Below are 19,950 nucleotides of genomic sequence, written 5' to 3' on the forward strand. Positions count from 1 at the left end.
GCCCCCCAGCTGCCTTTCTGCCCTCCCCTAATTCAGCTGCTGTGGCCAGGGAAGCCTCTCTGCACTGACTCACCTTCCTCCCGGGCAGCTGCTCTGCCATGCAAGGGAGTGGTCAGGGACATGGCATGCACCGACTGCACTGCTGTCTGTGATTGGCACTGGACAGCTGTGGTTAATAATTGCTGTCTTCCAATAATTTCTTCTAGTTCTGGGAGGTCATCAGTGATGAGCATGGCATTGATCCCACTGGCAGCTACCATGGGGACAGCGACCTGCAGCTGGAGAGGATCAACGTCTACTACAATGAAGCTGCTGGTAAGTATGTCTGTTTCCTCAGATGCCCTTAAATAAATGGGGCAGACATGTCAGCTCATTGAGGCTGGAAAAATCCCTGAACAAGAGCTGTCATCTGCAAGTGACTCCTAAGAGCTTTGTTCTCAGAATGGCTCTGATAACACAGTAGTCTTGATCGAGACAGCATGTCTCCCCAGTGAAATGCAGGGAGGCGGAAGGGAGCATGGCAGGGCTCCTGTGACGCTGGCTGCCAGCTGCGGGGCTGTGACACTGGCGCTGGTTCCTCCCACAGGTAACAAGTATGTCCCCCGTGCCATCCTGGTGGACCTGGAGCCCGGCACGATGGACTCCGTGCGCTCCGGCCCCTTTGGACAGATCTTCCGGCCCGACAACTTTGTCTTTGGTGAGTGAGCGTGGGATGGAGGAGACCCAAAGTGGGAGCTCCCCGCACGGAAAAGGCTCGGAGCGAGCAGGGGAGGGACCCTGGGGGTCCTGAATCCCGATAGCCCCGTGGGGGTGGAAGTGAGGGGGGAAGCCCGCAGGGCAGGAGAGGAGGCGTCGTCTCTGTTCCTCCCAAGGGCGTTAACGCGGCACCTTGCTTCTGGTCTGCCCTCCAGGTCAGAGCGGGGCTGGCAACAACTGGGCCAAGGGGCACTACACGGAAGGCGCTGAGCTGGTGGACTCCGTCCTGGACGTGGTGAGGAAGGAGTCGGAGAGCTGCGACTGCCTCCAGGGCTTCCAGTTGACCCACTCGCTGGGCGGCGGCACGGGCTCTGGGATGGGCACCCTCCTCATCAGCAAGATCCGGGAGGAGTACCCCGACCGCATCATGAACACCTTCAGCGTCATGCCCTCCCCCAAGGTGTCGGACACGGTGGTGGAGCCCTACAATGCCACCCTCTCTGTGCACCAGCTGGTGGAGAACACGGACGAGACCTACTGCATTGACAACGAGGCCCTGTATGACATTTGCTTCCGCACCCTGAAGCTGACCACTCCCACGTACGGGGACCTCAACCACCTGGTGTCGGCCACCATGAGCGGCGTGACCACCTGCCTTCGCTTCCCCGGCCAGCTGAACGCCGACCTGCGCAAGCTGGCGGTCAACATGGTGCCTTTCCCCCGGCTGCACTTCTTCATGCCGGGCTTCGCCCCTCTCACCAGCCGTGGCAGCCAGCAGTACCGAGCCCTGACGGTGCCCGAGCTGACGCAGCAGATGTTCGACTCCAAGAACATGATGGCCGCCTGCGACCCCCGCCACGGCCGCTACCTGACGGTGGCCGCCATCTTCCGGGGCCGCATGTCCATGAAGGAGGTGGACGAGCAGATGCTCAACGTGCAGAACAAGAACAGCAGCTACTTTGTGGAGTGGATCCCCAACAACGTGAAGACGGCCGTCTGCGACATCCCCCCGCGCGGCCTCAAGATGTCCGCCACCTTCATCGGCAACAGCACGGCTATTCAGGAGCTCTTCAAGAGGATCTCGGAGCAGTTCACGGCCATGTTCCGGCGCAAGGCTTTCTTGCACTGGTACACCGGCGAGGGCATGGATGAAATGGAGTTCACGGAGGCTGAGAGCAACATGAATGACCTGGTGTCCGAATACCAGCAATACCAGGACGCCACTGCTGATGAGCAGGGGGAATTTGAAGAGGAAGGAGAGGAGGATGAGGCTTAAGTCCCCTGGTATCAAAGGAACTTCTGTAAAGCAGGCATGTGTACTGAATGACTTCTGATAGTGGTGGTGAAGCATGTTCTCTTGAAACTGTGTACCCAGTTACCCTCTCAGCACTTGTAACTTTGACAGATTTCTCAATGTAACAGTTCTGAATCCCAGTTATGACAATGTTTAGTCCTTTAATGTTAAGAGCACATAAAGGCATGTATTCTAGATCATGTTTTCTGTCTTTCTTAATACCCCTCTTGGACAAAGAACAGCTATTTGGCTTACGTGGCAAGAAGTAAGTTTAAGGACATGTCAGAAATCTTGCAGTGCAGTGGTGCGCTCTGATCCACTGAGGCTTACATATTCTCAAAATGTATGCTTCTCATGCATATCTTTCATGTTTTTTCTTGCAGGATGCAAACCTACCTGTAAATTGAATGAAAATGGACAGCCAACTGAAATTCATAAACAAGACAAGGACAAACACCTCTAACTTGTTTTACAGTTTAAGTCAGTGTAGGAAATCTTCCACTTGTCTGTTGAAGTCCTCTGCAAAACGCAGGTGTAGATTATGCTTCCCTTCTGGCATTAGAAGCAACCTTAAAAGAGAAATAATCAAACACTGAATATACATTTTATTCTGCAAGCATATGTAATTAAAATATTTATTGCCTTTTCCTTGCTCTTGGTTACTGAAGTACAGAACTGAAGTAACTTTTAAGTACTGTCCCTATGTATGTGGTTCAGAATGTCAACCACAGCAATAATTGAAGCAACAAGCATAATACTTGCCTGACTTTGGGGAGGATAAACTAAGCTTAAAACAATTTTTTTTGTGTCCTAGACCCAGTTTCTAGGAACCTTTCTGGTGGTCTGCCAAGAAGATGAGATTCTAAAACTTGTATAAGCAGGATGCATCTTTGGAAGGTATGTGAAGTACCTGAGCTCTCTGCCTCTTTCAGAGAACAGTGGTTGTGCTGGGCAGTGAACAAATTGAAGAGATCACTACAGAAATATAGATTTCATGTCACCAACCGAACTCATTAGTGTTTGAACTTCATCTAATATTTCTGTAAAAAGACAATCCAAAGCTAACACTGTTTGTTCATTCATCCATTAAAGTAAAAACAGAAGTCAGGACTTCTTCAGCTATAATAAAAGCTTAGAAGTAGTATCTGTGAAGAGGGTTAAATCTTTGTAATACTGATGTGTGACAAGCCTAAAGTGCTACTGGCCATTGCTTTCTATCTGCAAACACACACACATCAGGTATGTACTTCTAACACTTTTCTTTATATGGGGGTGGCAAATTCTTTAAATTATTTTACCCTACCACATGCTAAGCAGTTTCAACAGCGCTAAAGCCATCTTGACTGTTACTTTGCTGTGTTGCCTTCATGTCATCCAAGTGCCACTACAGCAAGGGGGATCTTCTTTTGGTGGTGACAAGTGCTGTTTTGTCTTGGGGGGGGGGGAAAGAGCAATACTGTGTGAACATACCCAGCTCTTCTAGCAGTTCTGTCTGAATTTCATTAAGTCTGTTTCTTCAAAGACCAGCAGCACACAGATGCACAAACCTATAGCACTGTGTATGCTATTAGCTACTGCTGTTAAGTCACTGTAATGCTACCTAACTCTAGCCATACCATGCAAATATAGAATGATGGCACACTTCTACCATGAGAGAAACAAGCAATGTGTCTGCACTACAATCAGCAAAAGCTTTTTCTACCTTACTAGGTAAAAATCAAAGCAAGAAAAGCTCATAGTAGAAGCAAGTGTTACTGAAAATATGCTAAGCTTAAGGATTTCCTTCTGCTTCACAATGGAACACATAATCTCCAGTGCAGCAAGGGAAGAAGGGGACCACATACCTAAGTATTAATTTCTGAGAACACCATTAGTCTGATTTCTTTTCTGATAAGTACACATATAAGGGAGCGCTTCAGCATGGAGACATGGAAAAAAATAATTTTATATTTTATTGGATAGCAACTTCTAACAGTGTTTTCTCTTTGGCTTGTCTCTAAAGAGAAGCTATTAGATCCTTGTCTAGTTTTTGTGATGACTTGCCTTAGTCTGCATCTAGAGCACTTCAGAGCTTAGTGGAACCTAACAGGATGATAGGTGTTCCAAGCAGGGCATGTGGGAGTAACTAACTAGCAGACTTGGGATAAAACACCTGAATGTGATTGTTAGGAAGGTCTCTTATTCTCATCTTTCCTGTGGCATAATGCATTTCTATGAACAGTGGGGCTGACTTTGAGATAAATATAGCACTCAATTTTTCACAGAGATGACACCAATGAAACAGTTCCCTACACCCTGCATTCATAAAAATGGGGTTTGTTCTAATTCTTTTCTCCAGCGTTAATTATCACAGTCTGTTATTAAGTAGTAATAGAACTCTTGAATTTGTGTGCAAGTCTATGAAGAAAATTCAGCTGGTGAAATTGCAGCTTTTTATAGGAAGCATTTCTGGAATTTTCAAATGAAGCAGATGGTGCCTTGAGGTTTTTCTTGTTTATAAAGTAGTATCTCTGAGTATAGTGGTACATATTTTTTTCTCATTCTGCTTTTCTTAAAAACACTGAAAATTCATGGGACAGTTCAAAAAACAAAATCTTTGAGGTTGTTGTTCACCTCAACAAGGCAGAGCAAACATCAGTATCCTGTGCTTCTCTCTAATAACTGGGAACCTCTCTTCGTTCATAGCATCTAAGTTCACTGCTCTGCTGAATGGGACAGAAATGAGGTCTCTTGCAGTAAAAGGAATGCAGTGACCATAACAGAAACAGAGAAGAAATTTCCTTGTTTTGATAAATATTAGGAAAGAGGAAAAGGATCTTACTTGGTTTCTCTTGGAGGACTTCAGGAAGAAGCTTATTAAAATATTATATTTTTTATATCACAAGAAAGGTCCATCTACACTGTTTGGACTGTAATTTGCTAGGGAAGTTTAGAATAATAGCTCTGTGGCAGAGACAACTTGTCTAAGTGCTTTTTTTTCTTTTTACACTGTGGGTTTGAACTGCTTCATTTCTTCAACAATGGTTTATAAATACTCCATCATATAACTTACCGAGAGCCTTTGATGTGCTTATGAATGTATTCTGCATGAGCTTGTGGAACCAAAGGGTCTTTCTCACCATGAATTATAAATGTGGGACATTTAATATCTGGCAGCAACTGTTGACAGATATTACCTAGGGAGAAAATAAATGAAGGTCACACTTTGTTTTAAAATAGTATGAAACACTATAACAGCTTCTGTAAAGGACTATGAACTCCACTGGGTTCTAGCTATTGCCTCTCCTTTTGGATAGCATGCAATTTATCTACAGAACTATGTAATCAGGACTATAACTAACATTTCTTTCTCCAGAATGTTACTTCACCAAAATTTGCTTCATTAATGGATACTAGCACAAATGGCTAGAGTGAATGAAATACTTCTGTCCCACATTTCCCCCAGGCTCCCTTTGACTGTTCAAAGCAAATACATACATCTATTTCCTGGCTTTGTTCTTTTCAGCCTTAGAGTCTTATGGCCTTCATGTTAATGCTACATTTTGGTACATCAATTGTCAGGTTACAAGCTTTGCTACTTTTACCAACAAGTAACTTAGGTTGTACTCATGCCAGTTCCACCTTCCAGACCCTTCGCTGTCTGCAACGAACAACCATTTAATACAAATTGTACTAAAACTATTCAAAGGTTACTCTCCCTGCCCATTCATCTTACAGAACCTCAAGAATAATTTTATGCTTACTAGTCTTTAATCTCACTAGAAGGAATTTTAATGCTTTTCCTTAAACACCCCACAATTTTTTTCCCCCTTTTTTCCTCATCCCTTAGTAACCCAGTTTTCAAACTCTTTGCCTACCTACCCATGCTCTTGCAAAAGGAGCTTTGGGCAAAACATACTTGATGAGTTTTATGTTTCATTTATCTTTGAGATAACTTTGTCCTATGTTGTTGACTCCTTGCAGCTACCAACAGCTATACAGTTAATGTTCATATACGCATGCTTTCCTTAGCTCTAAAGTTATATGCTGTTTCACAGAGCTTTTTTCCAATTGTTTGGTTATTTATATAGTCTTAGTTTACATTCCTACTGGTTAAATATTTTCATTTAGAACATTTCACCCATAGTCCTCAAGCACCTGCACAAATGTTGACTGTTTTTCAGAACAAGTAACAAGTAAATTTAGACTATTTACCTAAGGATGTAACTGGCAGTCAAGCTATTATTTCCTAGTTTCCAGTCCTAAAACTGTATTGCACTATAACCACTAGATTATATTTACTCCAAAAACACAGAACAGCAAGAAGAATCTTGAATTTTGCAGCTTTATGCAACTTCTTCAGTTTCATTAAATATTGGCACCTTCTAAAAGTTCACTTGTTATGGCATTTCACACTAAAAGCTGTCCCATTTAGGGCAAATAGTCTATTTCTTAAAAAGCGCTTGAGTTGAGGTTTTGACCAGCAAAGGCTTTGCTGTCCTCCTTTTATCTCTGACAGGTTTTATTAACCCCTTTTCTTGTATTTGCCATATCTGCACCTTTTGTGCAGTGCATCTTAACTTTAATTCCAAGGAGGCCTGCCTGCAGTCCAAGTTACCCTCCCCAAGCTATGCCTGGAAGAAACCTGCAGTCTGATGGTTGCTCATCTTTTTTAGCAAACATTAGGCTTCTCCCAATATCTGACCCAGTTACAGCATCTAGGTAATTCAGCTCCTTGTTACGTGTCTCCAGGTGTCTTTTTCACAGTCACTCCATCTCATAGTGTCTGAGGCATGTGCAGGCAGTGAAAGGATGTCACAGACAGAGTTTCACCAGCCTGGGCTTTGGACTTAAGAATAAACTAGTTTCAAGGAAATGTGTTCTAGAAAGAGTAAAATAAAATCAGCCCATAATTTGTTACATCATTCCACTGGGAGAAATTCTAGTACCATGTTGCTGATCCTGTGCAAAACTTTATGGAAAAAATATGAAATGAAGGAATGTTCTCCTTGTAGTACCTGCTGCCCGTTAATGTATGTCACCTCCTGTCTTTCATTATGAGAGCTACATGAAAATGTGTATAAGAGAATTACAGGCTCCTTGTTTTATGTATTATGTATTTCTGCTTTAGGCAAATTAAAAGCAATTTTCCTCTGAATTAAAACAGAACTGCAGATTATTATTCATGGTATCCTTGGCTGCAAAAGTCTGTGTAGAGTAATTGCAGAAATCTTCAGAGCTAAACATTTAATAATTATATTGTCTAGTTTAACTATTCTTTCTGGATTTTTAAGTACCTAAGCTGTGTCAATAGTGGGTTTTTAATGTGTTTTGTTAATTCCGAGTTCTCAAAATCCGAACTTCCTTCTTTTTTAACTCATATGCTACTAGGTTTGAAACAGTGCTTCAGCTCCTGTTTGCAGAAACTGGAATGAACATGCCTTACTTTTGGGATATCTTAACAATGTCACAAAGAGGTAATCCTTTGACACAGAGAGGAGAGGAGAAAAAAGATTGAGCAGAATCCCTCCTGTTCAGTCTGCACAAAAGCAATGATTTAATAATGTAGTTTTGTGGTGGAACAAGAGGAGAGACTCATCAGCTAATGCTTCCCCTAAATGTGTTTTCCTCCTGTACCTTGCTGGTTCTGTGAACCATCTACAAAGTAATTGCTTTATTCATGAGTGTGAGTCAGACCCAGCTTTTAATGCCATATGCAGAGTCCATTCTTTTCTGGCTGCTAGCAGTACTGTAAGATTTTTATCCAGAACTGTCTGCTACTATAATTGCTTCAGTTTAACATTGTAAAAGCCTTACCATCTGATTTTTCAGCAAAGTGACATATTCCATCTACCCAAGCCTTACAGGTTTTTGCAAAGTAGTCATGTCCATACATCTCTTCCAGTGGTTTCTTGACCTTTTCACTCCATTTTGAGACATCTCGGATGCCTACGTAAAGTAACATTGAAACACGTTAAGTCCTTTTTAGCAACAAGATGTAACCCAGTACTATCAACACCTAATATGAGTAAGTTTTCAAACCAGACCACGGATGTGTATTTCAATCTTTAAACTGCACTGAATAGTTTTAAATAATTCATAGTATCAAAAGGGTATAATAAAGGTAGTTTTACGATCTCTGCTGGGTCTTTCTGAGTTGCAGAAGACCATCTTGTTATTATGGTCACAAGGAACAACAGAAAAAAAATTATAATCAAAGGACTCAGTCCTAAAACTTCTGATGTTTCTTTTTGGAGGGCTTGCAGAAGAGGAGCTCAGGGAGGTACCTTGTGTATAAAAAGGGGACTGTTTTATAACAGTGTGCCAGAGCTGGCAAGTCTTTTTTTATAACCTTCAGCCTTTTGCTTTGGCTCATGGATGGAAGTTCTTCCGTGGTTCCTACCAATATTCTGAGGAAGGAAGCTCTTACTAAGGCATTCCAGCAGGCTGACATCATGGTACATTTGCCATAGTCTTACAGAAAAACAAGCGACTCTACTTAGTAGAGTACTGTGACTCATGGCAGGCTGGCTAAAGCTGTACAAATAATCTGACATTCTAGTTACTTATTTATCAGATTTACTATTTTTCTTCCCCTAAAATTTTCAAAAACCAGATATCCACAAGGGTGACTTTCACTAATCTATATTTCAGCTGTACAGCTTTGTATTGATAAAGCGCAAAACAATATTGGCATAGCAGAGAGCCTGAAAGAGACCTGAAAAGTACTGAATCATCAAACAGCAATACATGCCACTAGCAAAGCTTTTAATTGGTTTCAAATGGGAATTAAGGGAAGAAAGGAGTGAGGTGTTAATTAACAAACAGAACTTGTCCAGCCAAATGAACAAGGTAGCAGAGACTGAAAGTGTTTTATAACAGCATCTGATTGGAAATGAGTTTGCTCACCCCAGACTAGCTGTTACTGAACAGCTGTTTCCCTTATAGAATCTACTGTTTTATCCTTGTGGCTGGCCTTAATTGAAAAAGGGGGGGAGGTGAAGCCAATGTTGAAAGGGTATAGATACCCAATAAACACCTTTCTCTCTTACCAAACCCTCTACTGCAGCTGAGATTCACTGATGAACCAGTTGTAGGCGGCTTGCACTGCTCCTCTCTGAGCTCCATCACCCAGAGAGAGATGTTGAAATCACTAGTCCATGAAGAGGCCAAAGGTTGGCATTCCTGTAGGTGCTCTGTTTAAAGTAACTTTTTTTTTTTTTTTTTTCTTTTTTTTTTTTTTTTTACATTTTAGCCTGTTGGCTGATATTAACTGACATGCATTTCATAATTATATAATAAAAACTTCATACATATAAAAACATGTAAAGAAATAAAGCAGCACTTTCACAGACGTAAAAAACATTTTGCTTACTGAACTAAAAAATATACTACTACTACCACCACCAATGAAAGTGCTTTAGTATAGGTGAGGTAAGTACACATGTGCAGTACATACACTTGTTATTTAGCTGAAGAGAGACAGATTTCATAGCTGGTATAAATCAAACTCCAATCACTTAAATGAAGCTATACTGGGTTACGTTTGCTGAGAGCCTGTATGGTTAACTCTTTTAAATCAAGAGGAAATAAGGTCTCTTTATGAGTTCAACAGCAGTTTTTGCTATTTTCCTTTCAGTGACAAATGGCCAGATTCTATTTCATGTGAGCGGAATAAGGAACAGAAATCCCACATTTCTTTACTTTGCAAAGGTTTTGTAACCACAGCAATTAACTTTAAGGAAAGCAAATTAGAAAGGCATCCTGGGACATTTACTTGAATGATTCATTTGCTTCCTGAACACAAATGGTAAGTTATGAGCTTGTTTTCTTACTGCCTATGTATTATAAGGGCCCTAAAGATAAAATTTGTTACATGCTAGCCCAGTGATTTTTCTGTGGACCTTGTCTAAAGGTTGCACAGGATGTGAGAAAGGAAATCAAGCCTGGGATCAGTAGTAGTATTTGCAATTTATTTTTAGGAACTTGTTACAGCAACAAAAATTTTACTTTCTGAAAACTACTGATAAGCTATTATAACTTACGCTTTTCGTCAGCTGTTCGTAAGGACTTTTTAAAAATTCCATTATATTACCCTCGGAATAATTGTTAGGGAGCTTCTCACTATGACTTTAATCTATCCTTCTACTTAGCAACTTGGTGAATTTTGTGTCCTTTTCCTTTAGGTTTGTTGTGTCCTCAACTCTGTTTCCACTTAGCTGTTACATGACTAAGATCCTTAGGTCAAGAAGTTAGGATATGATATTCAGTTTGTACATACCATTATAAATTCTCACATCCTCCTGAGTAACGCTGGCATTTGCTCCCCAGACAACCAACTTGTGGATAAGAGTTGGATATTTTGCGGCTGCGATGAGTGCTGTAATTCCACCATCACTCCACCCCAGCAAAGAGAACTTCTTAAATTTCAGTGCCTTGATTTGTACAAGAAAGTTATATGCAAATCATCAGCTGGTTTTACAAGCAAATATGAAATATTTCTTGAAGACTAACAGTACAGATTTAGACACAACACTACATAGTTGAACTATGGTTAGCTTTCATAATTAGAAAATATAATTTTCCTGCTATATGTAAAAATACTTAAGAAAAGGTCAAATATTTAGAAAACAAGAAATTGTACCTGCCCTTCCAATTTTCTACAGCTATTTAATGAAACAGGCAGTAGCCATATTAGATTATTGCTGCATTTAAAAAAGCCCTCTTGGAATTAAGAAATGTTTATTTACAATGGAGAGTAAAGACCTTTTCAGAGAGCCTGATGATATCAAGAATCTGTGGATTCTCTTGGTATAGTGTTGGTAAAGACTATCACAGCGTGGGATGGTAGGTAATCCAATACCAGGATGAACTTAAGAAAAAAGAGATGTTTAAGACTTGAAAAATGGAACCCAGTGATCTAATTTACTGATGCTAGCTGATCTAAAAAAAAATAATAATCCGCTCTAACAACCAAAAAATGCTTAAAGTATTTGCTACAGGATTGCATCAAATTTCAGTGCTTAATTCACATTTTCTGAAGCTTTTAAGTGTACATTTTAAATGTTACTTCATGGTGAATTGCAATTCAGAACACTAATAATGAAATTCCTCCTTCTCGAAAAGGAAAGCTCAGGGAAAAAAAATATGACAACCAAGACCTTAATTTATTCTGACTTGTACAATGCTTTCCACTAGAATTTGAAACTCTTGTTTCCTCATATACCACAGTCTATGGTACAGGGTACCGGCAGGGACAGGAGAGAGGATTTTGTATGTATTATGTTCAGTGGGCAAAGGGTGGGGAAGGTAAAGGCACTCAGCAGCAAACGCACCTGAAGGTTGTACAGGGATGATATTCAATGGATAAGCAGTATTTGCAGCGTTCCGTATAGAAGCCTCCACTTGTGAAATCTTTTGCAAACAAACATAAAGGTTTCAAAGGGGGGTTGGTTTGGTTTGGTTTTTTTCCCAGAAATTACAGCCTTTTAGATGTGATTAAGGAAGATATTATACTTTTGGAGGAAAAAGATCAAGTTAGTTGAATGAGGTGTTTTGGTGCTTGGTGTTTTGTTGTTAGAAGTCCAGGCGTGCTTTCTTTGGACAGAAGAAAGCAAAAATGCAGGCAATGAGGGAAACAACTACAGAGAGAGAAAATGCAGTTTCTAGTCTGCTTGTAAACTGGATGCTCAAGTGAGGCATAACTTTATCGGTCAGCTTGATGCCTAGCAAACTTCTGTCACTATAAGGCTTTTCTGGTTTTGGCTTCTTCCTTGGTATTAGGCTTACCGTAGTGTTGCTCAGTATTAGATTTCACTCTGCTAAGCTATGATTACTGAACAGAAAAGAAATAAGGTAGGGGAAAGAAAAGGACATGTAAAGTAAGACCTGACAGCAAGAAAAGAGATCCTTGAATTTTAGCAGCTGATCACAAGTTGGCCCTGGCCTGCTGAAAAAGTAGTTATCTGTGACCAACTTTCAGTATCGTGCTACTGAAGGGTTACTGATGTTACTTGGCAAGTTTCAGGAATTGGCAGCAGTGCTTGTAAAGCTTAAGTTTTTGCTGTTGCTGTTGCTGCTGTTCTCCTACTGCCAATAGCAAATAACGGATCTCAAAGTCGGCTGATGGGTGGAATAGCTGATTAAAATTTTTGTTCTTCATGCCAGGTTATTTGCCAGTGCTTCAACTGAGATCTGTTTGCCTCTAGTATTCCTCTTGTTTACTAGCCATTATCTTGATGCATTCTTCGGGTTGTCTCAGGATGCCTTTCCAGCAGAAGGAATTTAATCTATCCTTTGCAGCCTTCCAAAAACCAATGTGATGTAACAGATATGTTGGAAATTATATGTGTGTTTGCTTGCTTTAATCTTGAACTACTTACAGTACAGGCCTCTACCTAACATTGGCAATAACCTGAGAGCTGGTTGCACAGCTCAATTCTGTGGGTGATTTTGTGCTGGCTTTACCCTGTAAATGAAATAAATGTCTTTTGAAATCACCTCCTCCATCCAGGCCTATGTGAAATGCTATCAAATGATTACGTAATGCTGTGACAGAAGTAACTTCGAACAGTGAGTTGCAATACAACAGCACTCTGCACTGTGTACTTTAATTGGATCACAGGGAGTGTATCACAAGTAAGGGTGGCATTTGATCTACTAAAACTTGAAGAAGCCCAAGCTCATCCTTTTGCTAGGACAGTAGCTCTGAAGAGGAAGAACCTCTTAAATATCAACACTAATTATTTCCATAATGATTGTTTTAATGCTATTTGCCTTTGCTAGCATTAGACATAGAGAAGGAGTGCAGCAAAGTGGACTTATTTGCGTTACACTCCTTTTATTTCAAGCAAACTCCCTCACAGAACACATACGATGATACAGAGCAATGTCATCTGCATCAAGGTGCTAAATACTCTGCAGAATTTCAGCTTTTGTTATTTCACAGAAACCTTGCAGCACTCACAGCTCCAGCAGAGACACCAGAATCTGAAGAAGCCTAGAATAAAGGTTCTGAAGGCTCACCTATACGGATGGTTTTTTTGGCTGACTGTAGGCCAGATGATGTATGTAAACCATACATCATTACAAAGCCCTCTGCAGGAGTTACGACTTTGTTTTATTCTAGAAATCCTAGTTGGGATGATTCCTTGGGATTTGTGCTATCTTTTATGTTATGCTAAAATAGAAGCAAGTTACCCATGCTTGGAAAGATTTTAATAACTTGTTATATGTTTATATCCATAAACATCTTCAAAAAACCAGGATGTTATGTCTCATTTGTTTTGACATCTTTAGAAATTGGTAGGCTGCTGTCCTGCTTGACTGGAAGCTACATGGTTATATACTCTTTGGGGACAGGTCTGTTTTTTATTTTGCATTCATTAGTATTTGAACAGAGACAGGAAAGGGGGTTACAAACATTTAGACTTAAAGTTTGTCACCTATCTGTGGCAGCATCTTTATTTTCTTTGTTAGCATAGCAGAAGAAATTGGTGATTTATGGTGCAGAGAGATTGCTTTTATGGTTAGAGGGCAAAACCGTGTCTTAATTCTGATTCTGCTGTCAGACTTATTTTGTTTCTCTACGCAGAATACTCCATGAAGGCTGCATTTCCAGTTTCAGATGGATTTCTGCAAGGTTACTGTTTATTACAGAAATACAGTTGGATTGACTGTCTGAATCTTGTCTCATATTTTTGGAATTTTAATGTTCTGCCAACTTTCTTAACATGGCCAAAGAGACTGTATAGCTTAATATAACGAAGCCAAAATATTAGTTAAAACTAAACCAGAAAATAGTGTTAGCACTTATAGGACAGAATAGGAGAGGAACACAGAAAAACAGATTTGAAATAAAAAAATCTGCAAGATGGTTTAAGTAATAACAGCTTTAGGTCACATTCTTTATAGTCACAATAGCTGTATTAGTTATTAAGATCTGGTATGATCACAGGAACCCTTCGATTTCCCACAAAAATTAGTTCAGTATTATGCTGCAAAATGCAAAGCTTCAAGTTAATTTTTAGAATCAAGTGTTTCTTGAAATGGGCTGCTCAAGGCAAAATGCCAAGATTCTATTAGTCAGAAAATTTTCTAAGAGCCTTTCACTACTCTAATCCCTTCAGTTAAACCACTTAGCATAGACTTCGTGTTTTATATACACTTTACCTAAACTTACATGGTTCTTGGCTGCAAATCTCTTAGGGCAGGGTCTTAGGATTAATTATAAAGCATATGTTTTTATTCCAACTGCTGAACCTCTATGTATATTGCAGAAGAGATGGAAGAAGAAAATATTTTCCAGAATAGTGCATCTGGTCAGTTTTAAGCTTTCATTTGTATGCTCTTTTGCATAACTTGCTGTTTGCTGGAAACAACCTGCTTAACAGCACTCTTCTTCCTTCTCAAAATTTAAGGAAAACAGCTTTAAAATATATATATAAAATAATAAATATCTCAGAATAGATTTACCTGCATAAGATCCACAGCATCTTTTGCATCCCTCTCAAAGAAATCTGGAGGAAAGTCTCGAGATGGAGGAATGGACTGTCCATATCCCCGAGGATCCCAAGCAACAATTGTGAAAAGTTGCTTATTCATAGACTTAAGCTGTGGTCCAAAATCAGTTTGACCACTCCCTGAAACATCATCATTTTTCAATTATAGTAACCACCATAATACATACACAGTATACATACTCTAAATGGAAACCCGCAGAAACTTGTATCTTAATTCTGAAAGAAAGATTATCCATCAGCTGAAGTACACTTCATCTCTAATCATAACTAACCATTGTAACTAACTATTGCAACTCTCAGACAGGAAGTAGCACAATAAAAATCTTTAGAACTATCTGCAATACACTCAGAGCAAGCCATTTCTGGCAGGTATGTAAGCTTATAAAAAACTGTGCTCTACAAAAACGCTTTAATACAGAATCTTAAACTGAGGTACCTGGGTAGGGAATTATCTTTAACAGATTTAAAGCACTAGCATGGTCATTGCTGTTTATCTGGACAGCACAGGTGAAACTGAAAGGGGAGGCATATACTGGCTCTGGCTACAAATTTGTAGGTGAAAAGCACTGTGCGAGACAGTGGTTCTTATTCAATAAAACACTTCTATGAGGATATTGGTGCTTAAAGCTGAGCTTTAAATACTTCATTGCCTGAGGAGACAATGGTGACACAAAAGCATAAAACTGTAACTTTTGATTTTTCTAATATATATTTTATCAAAATAAGCCAAATACAGCCATTTATCGGATGCAGAATGGTTTCCTTTATTGATGGCTCAGACCTTCAAAGGATTAAAAAATGAAGTATTCCAGTCTATTGCACTAAACTATCTATGAACACCTAGCATGAAGGTAAGACTGCAATTTATTTCTTATTAGCATTATGGTCATGTGGTAACAGTATCACATGCTACTTGATTAAAACCTGTTCAGATCTAATATATTCAAATGATGTAACCCAAATATAAAATTGGCTATCCATCATTATATTAAAAAGGCCATTTAAGGGCATTTAAGATTTTTTCTGAAATATGTCCTCAGATACCTCCTCCTATACCATCAACTGGTCTAAATGATAAAAGAGGCTGTATATAGCATGCTGTGATGAGCTGACTACAGCCTGACATGATCTCTTCTCTCTTGCAACACCAATTAATAGCTAGTCAGAAATAAACTATCAGGTTGTTTGAAAAATACCAGTGCAACCTGATTAATATTAATCACATACTGTTAAATAGGCTTTGTATCAACCTCTGCACTATCATGCACGTGCTTATTATACTATATTTTTTGTAACTTAAAAAATACACAAGACTGTAAGCATATCTGAATGCTGTGTTTTCTTAGTATTTTTTTAGTTAGAGAAACATCACTTTTAATATAGTTTACAAATAGTATAGAGACTAATTAATTCTGTTGACCTAAAAGCACTTATCTTGTTGCCACAGCACACTTATTATTCTGTTAATATAGTAAGTAGTATAAAATAGTATTGAAAACTTAGTATCAGTACAAAGGGAAGAAGTATGTGACAGTCAGAGTGTAAAGCTCACCCCCACATGTTGCCCCAAAATATTAAACCGTAAGCTTAATAACGGTAAAGATACTAAGCCTAACTTACTGTTTGTAATAATGCTAACTGGACAATAGCAATGTACACCTAATAATAATAATGATAATATTACTCACAACTGAAGAAATATATTATTTCTATTTAAAGAGTTAGCATTGGCAACAGGATTGCTAGTTTCCAAAGCTGTTTAAAATGAAGAGGTTAAAACATATGACTACTAAAGCGCCCCTAGCATTAACTTTTTTCCACCCTCCCCTTGAGGAGTCTTTGAAAGAAAGAACCACTTCATGAAGAGTTGAAAATGTTGCTGCCAAGAAGAACAAATGTTTCCTGCTCTTCAGTTCTTGTCATTCTAGCATCTTGATCCAGCAATTCAGTTAAGCATGAGCCCAGCTCTGAGCACAGTAACGGTCCTACTGACAGCCTGCCATGAACTGCTGGTAAGTCTGATTGGCTCTTTAGAGCTGCAAGAACCCAGGAAAAAAAGCCTGTGTTAATTTTAAAAGGTTGTTATCAAAAGCAGTGGTCTCAATGGACAGATACCACTTAGCTAGCAGAACCTGTTGTTCATGTCAGAAAGCCATTGAGAATCTTAATGATATTGCCCTGAATAACCAAAACATGAAAATACATTTTTAAGCAAAAAGCAAGTCTCAACTGTGCCTTTTCCACTATGATAATAAACTGCAAGTGCTGCCTTATGTCTATTAATTCGATTGGAATGCATCTAGTTTCTAAAAAGGAATGCATAATTCAGTCTGTGTAACAAATATAGCTGACCTGATTTCCCACCCGCCCTGTTATTCTGCACCTTGTGTAGCTATTTGCCACCTGTGCTGGACACCGCCTTTGCATAGTTAAATCCAAAAGTGCGAGTGACTGTTACACAAGCCAAGACACTGTATAAAAGGTGCCTGGTGAGATAAATGAAATCTTTAAAAACTGTTAATTCATTGCAATAGCTCTGCCTTTTCCTATCTGTTGTATGTGTAGCAATTTTTTAAATGGCAATGCTCCATAATCAGGTGTTGAACATGTTACAAAATAGTTTTGTGCATTCTAGCTTGAGACCGGATGGTGAAAGAGGTGGTTGCTCTACAAAGATAAGACAAAATCTCCACACCTAGCATTCCAGGAAGTAGAAGAACTGCATGGCTTCCTTCTCCTGTCTGTTGATAATGCAGGTGGACTCCATTCACTTGGATTTTGGCAGATGTTACTGAAGTACTACAGATGGGGGAAGGGAAGAAAAAAAGGGAAACTTTCAGACAGTTAATTCTCATTACTACATGGTCATTCAAGGAATATAGAATCATTACTTTTTCTAGATATTAACAACAATACAGTGAGATTTAAATGGGTCACTTGCCTTTCACGGGTGCACAGAAGACTAAATAAAAAACTTGTCAGGAGCAGAGAAGTATTCAGTTCTGACCACCACGTAGCATTTGTACATATGACTGATTTGTACGTATAACAGCTTTAGGTTTCACGAATGTAGTTAAATTACTTAAGGGGGAGAAAAAAAAGTCTTGACTACGCAACAAGGGGAATATAAAAGCAGCTTTACATGGCTACAGAAACGTGTTGAAAGAAACACATTAGAGAGGAGAAACCTCATTCTGTCACAGCATAACTTTTGAAATGGCTGGTGTTCACCTTGTTATTACTAAACTGAGCCTCTCCACCTGCCAAAGAAACCACAATCTATTGTTACGGTTCCTCACGAACCAGAGGGTCTACAATGAAAACCACCTTGCACTGAGATGAGGGTGGAGAATAAGAATGTGATAATAATATATCTGTCAGTGTAATCTCAGCAAGAGATAATGCTTTACTGGAAAATACCACATGATCAAAAAACCCCATCCGCTAAAGAAGTCTTATAGAAACCAACTGCATAGGCCACCTCTCAACCCCAACCCTTAAACCTCTACATTACCTTTCAGTACAAAGCAAGACATATGTGTAAATGCAAACAGGTAATCTGAGATACCATGTCCAGACAGAAACACCTAGTGAGAAAGCAGAACTAGCGTAGATTGAAGGTAACTTCTTAACAGTATAAACCATTACATCTGTTCTCCCAAGCAAATTTGTGACTTAATGGTTGCAAGACATCTTTTCAACAACCTATCTCATTTTACTTAAAGATAATAATACGACAAAAAAATTGCCATTTGGTTGCCTAATGGCCTCATTCTCTGCACTTCTTAGTTTACCTAGATCAAATATTCTTGCCCTATGAATTCAATCAATGTGAATTTCACACACATACAGAAATACTGTTCTCCAGTCTTATATGTAACAATAATCTCTATTCCATGATATGCACTGTGCAACTTATTAAAAATTCAATTTTAACATATAAATTCTGAACTACTTACAGCATGTAAGCATAGTCCCACCCGTATAGAGTTTAAGATGGTGGATTAAAGGTATAAAATCCCACAAACTTAAACCCTTCTCCTAAGGAAAATGAAAATGAATAATAGCTTGCAAACTCAGGTTCCCAATACACAGGCAGCAGTTAAACCACAGAACCTGTTCAACACAAAGCCATTTGGATTTTACATAAAATCTTAGTCTACATAACCAATCATGTCATATGCCTAAATATGGCATATGTGCCTGTGACTGTGCAGAATAGGATCAGCTCTTTCTACCTGTGCAGATCCAGTCTGAGAACTGGAGTGCAAATGCAGATCTCCGGCAAGAATACAATTAAAAAAGAAACTCATTGTGTCATTATAACTTCATCAAGTTTTGCTGAATTGTTATGCAAACATGATTCAAGTGATTAATTTGACTGTAATGTTAAACCTCCTTTAAGTCTATATATCACACCTGATGTGGCTACATACTTCGCAACTTGAATTTTGAATGTAGCATTCAGATGGCCTTCTTATCTCCTTTTTGAATATCTGACTTTTGCTTTTTTCTATTTATAAAAGAAAATTATTTCTATTTTTTTTCTTGATATACCATCTTTAGGTTTGTCATTCATTTCAACAGGTTATTTTATCATAGTTCTCACCACAGCAAATGAGCACCTTGCTCTTATTAAATTTAATAGAAATTTGTGAGGGTTTTTTGCTTCTGATTAATAAATTGCCAAAAACATTTCTAGTTCCTAACAAAATAGAAATAATCACCATCTTGTAACTTTTTTTAAAAAAGGTTACCAACATGTACTTTTAATAGACAAGGGTTGTATATTCTGCTTTCCTGATTCAGATGCTAGATTTTTTTACACAGTTCCACATTTTTTAGGATTAATTATTAACATTAGGGGCTTGAGAATTTTGCTAAGTTTGTGATGCTTTTCTATTCTTGGATTGTGCCTCAGTGTAAAGTCCAATGGAATCCAGGAGTTTCACAAAGAAAGTATTTTCAATACTTTCTGGACTATGAACAAAGGAGTTGGGTTTTTTAATGTGCTGAGAAACTGTACTGGACCTGCCTACACATAAGGCAGATTTGGTCTTCCTCACACCAAGTTTCTGTGAGTCTGAAATCACTTCAGCATGCTTGTCAGCATGATGACTTCACTTCTGTCAAGTTTTCATAAAGACTGCATTTTCCATTGGTTGGCACAATCAGAAACGATGTTAAAACAAAAACCCCCACTAGTTTGTAACTGAGTTAGTAATGTTAAGTTTTATAGCTCTTTGAGAAGCACTGGATACATACTGCCTATGTTTACCAAGACAGTACAGATGCAGAGTAGGCAGGTCTTGTACCGTGCCTTGCTGGAGGGCACACTTCACCTCATACTCTGTGGGAGTGCAGCTTAACCTGGGAACTACCTTTCTGTTCCAGCTGTGTTACAATACAACCTAGTCTTTATCTGTGCGGGGGGGGGGGGGGGGGGGGGGGGGGTTTTTT

The 19,950-nt window shown here is 39.3% G+C and overlaps 2 protein-coding genes across 5 annotated transcripts in view; one reads left to right on the top strand and one right to left on the bottom strand.

Moving 5' to 3' along the window:
- Positions 1-2,451, top strand: part of LOC104835337 (tubulin beta-1 chain) — a 17,248-nt gene extending 14,797 nt beyond the window's left edge. Inside the window, exons 2-5 of one of the 4 annotated variants that reach the window (XM_010573280.1) lie at positions 207-315; positions 587-697; positions 912-2,006; positions 2,374-2,451. In XM_010573280.1, coding sequence (XP_010571582.1) covers positions 207-315; positions 587-697; positions 912-1,972 — 1,281 coding nt within the window. In that variant the 3' untranslated portion in view covers positions 1,973-2,006; positions 2,374-2,451. Of the gene's footprint in view, positions 1-206; positions 316-586; positions 698-911; positions 2,184-2,373 lie in introns of those variants that run through there. The other 3 variants (XM_010573281.1, XM_010573278.1, XM_010573279.1) reach the window with 3 other exon arrangements.
- The window catches only part of BPHL (biphenyl hydrolase-like (serine hydrolase)), an 18,615-nt gene continuing 807 nt past the window's right edge, over positions 2,143-19,950 (bottom strand). Inside the window, exons 2-7 of the mRNA XM_010573276.1 lie at positions 17,186-17,289; positions 14,444-14,610; positions 10,251-10,404; positions 7,787-7,918; positions 5,043-5,166; positions 2,143-2,559 (exon numbers count right to left, since the gene is read on the bottom strand). Coding sequence (XP_010571578.1) covers positions 2,472-2,559; positions 5,043-5,166; positions 7,787-7,918; positions 10,251-10,404; positions 14,444-14,610; positions 17,186-17,289 — 769 coding nt within the window. The 3' untranslated portion in view covers positions 2,143-2,471. The remainder of the gene's footprint in view (positions 2,560-5,042; positions 5,167-7,786; positions 7,919-10,250; positions 10,405-14,443; positions 14,611-17,185; positions 17,290-19,950) is intronic.

The sequence above is a fragment of the Haliaeetus leucocephalus genome, unplaced genomic scaffold (genome assembly GCF_000737465.1).
Source record: "Haliaeetus leucocephalus isolate CR32 unplaced genomic scaffold, Haliaeetus_leucocephalus-4.0 Scaffold373, whole genome shotgun sequence".
Taxonomy (NCBI): domain Eukaryota; kingdom Metazoa; phylum Chordata; class Aves; order Accipitriformes; family Accipitridae; genus Haliaeetus; species Haliaeetus leucocephalus.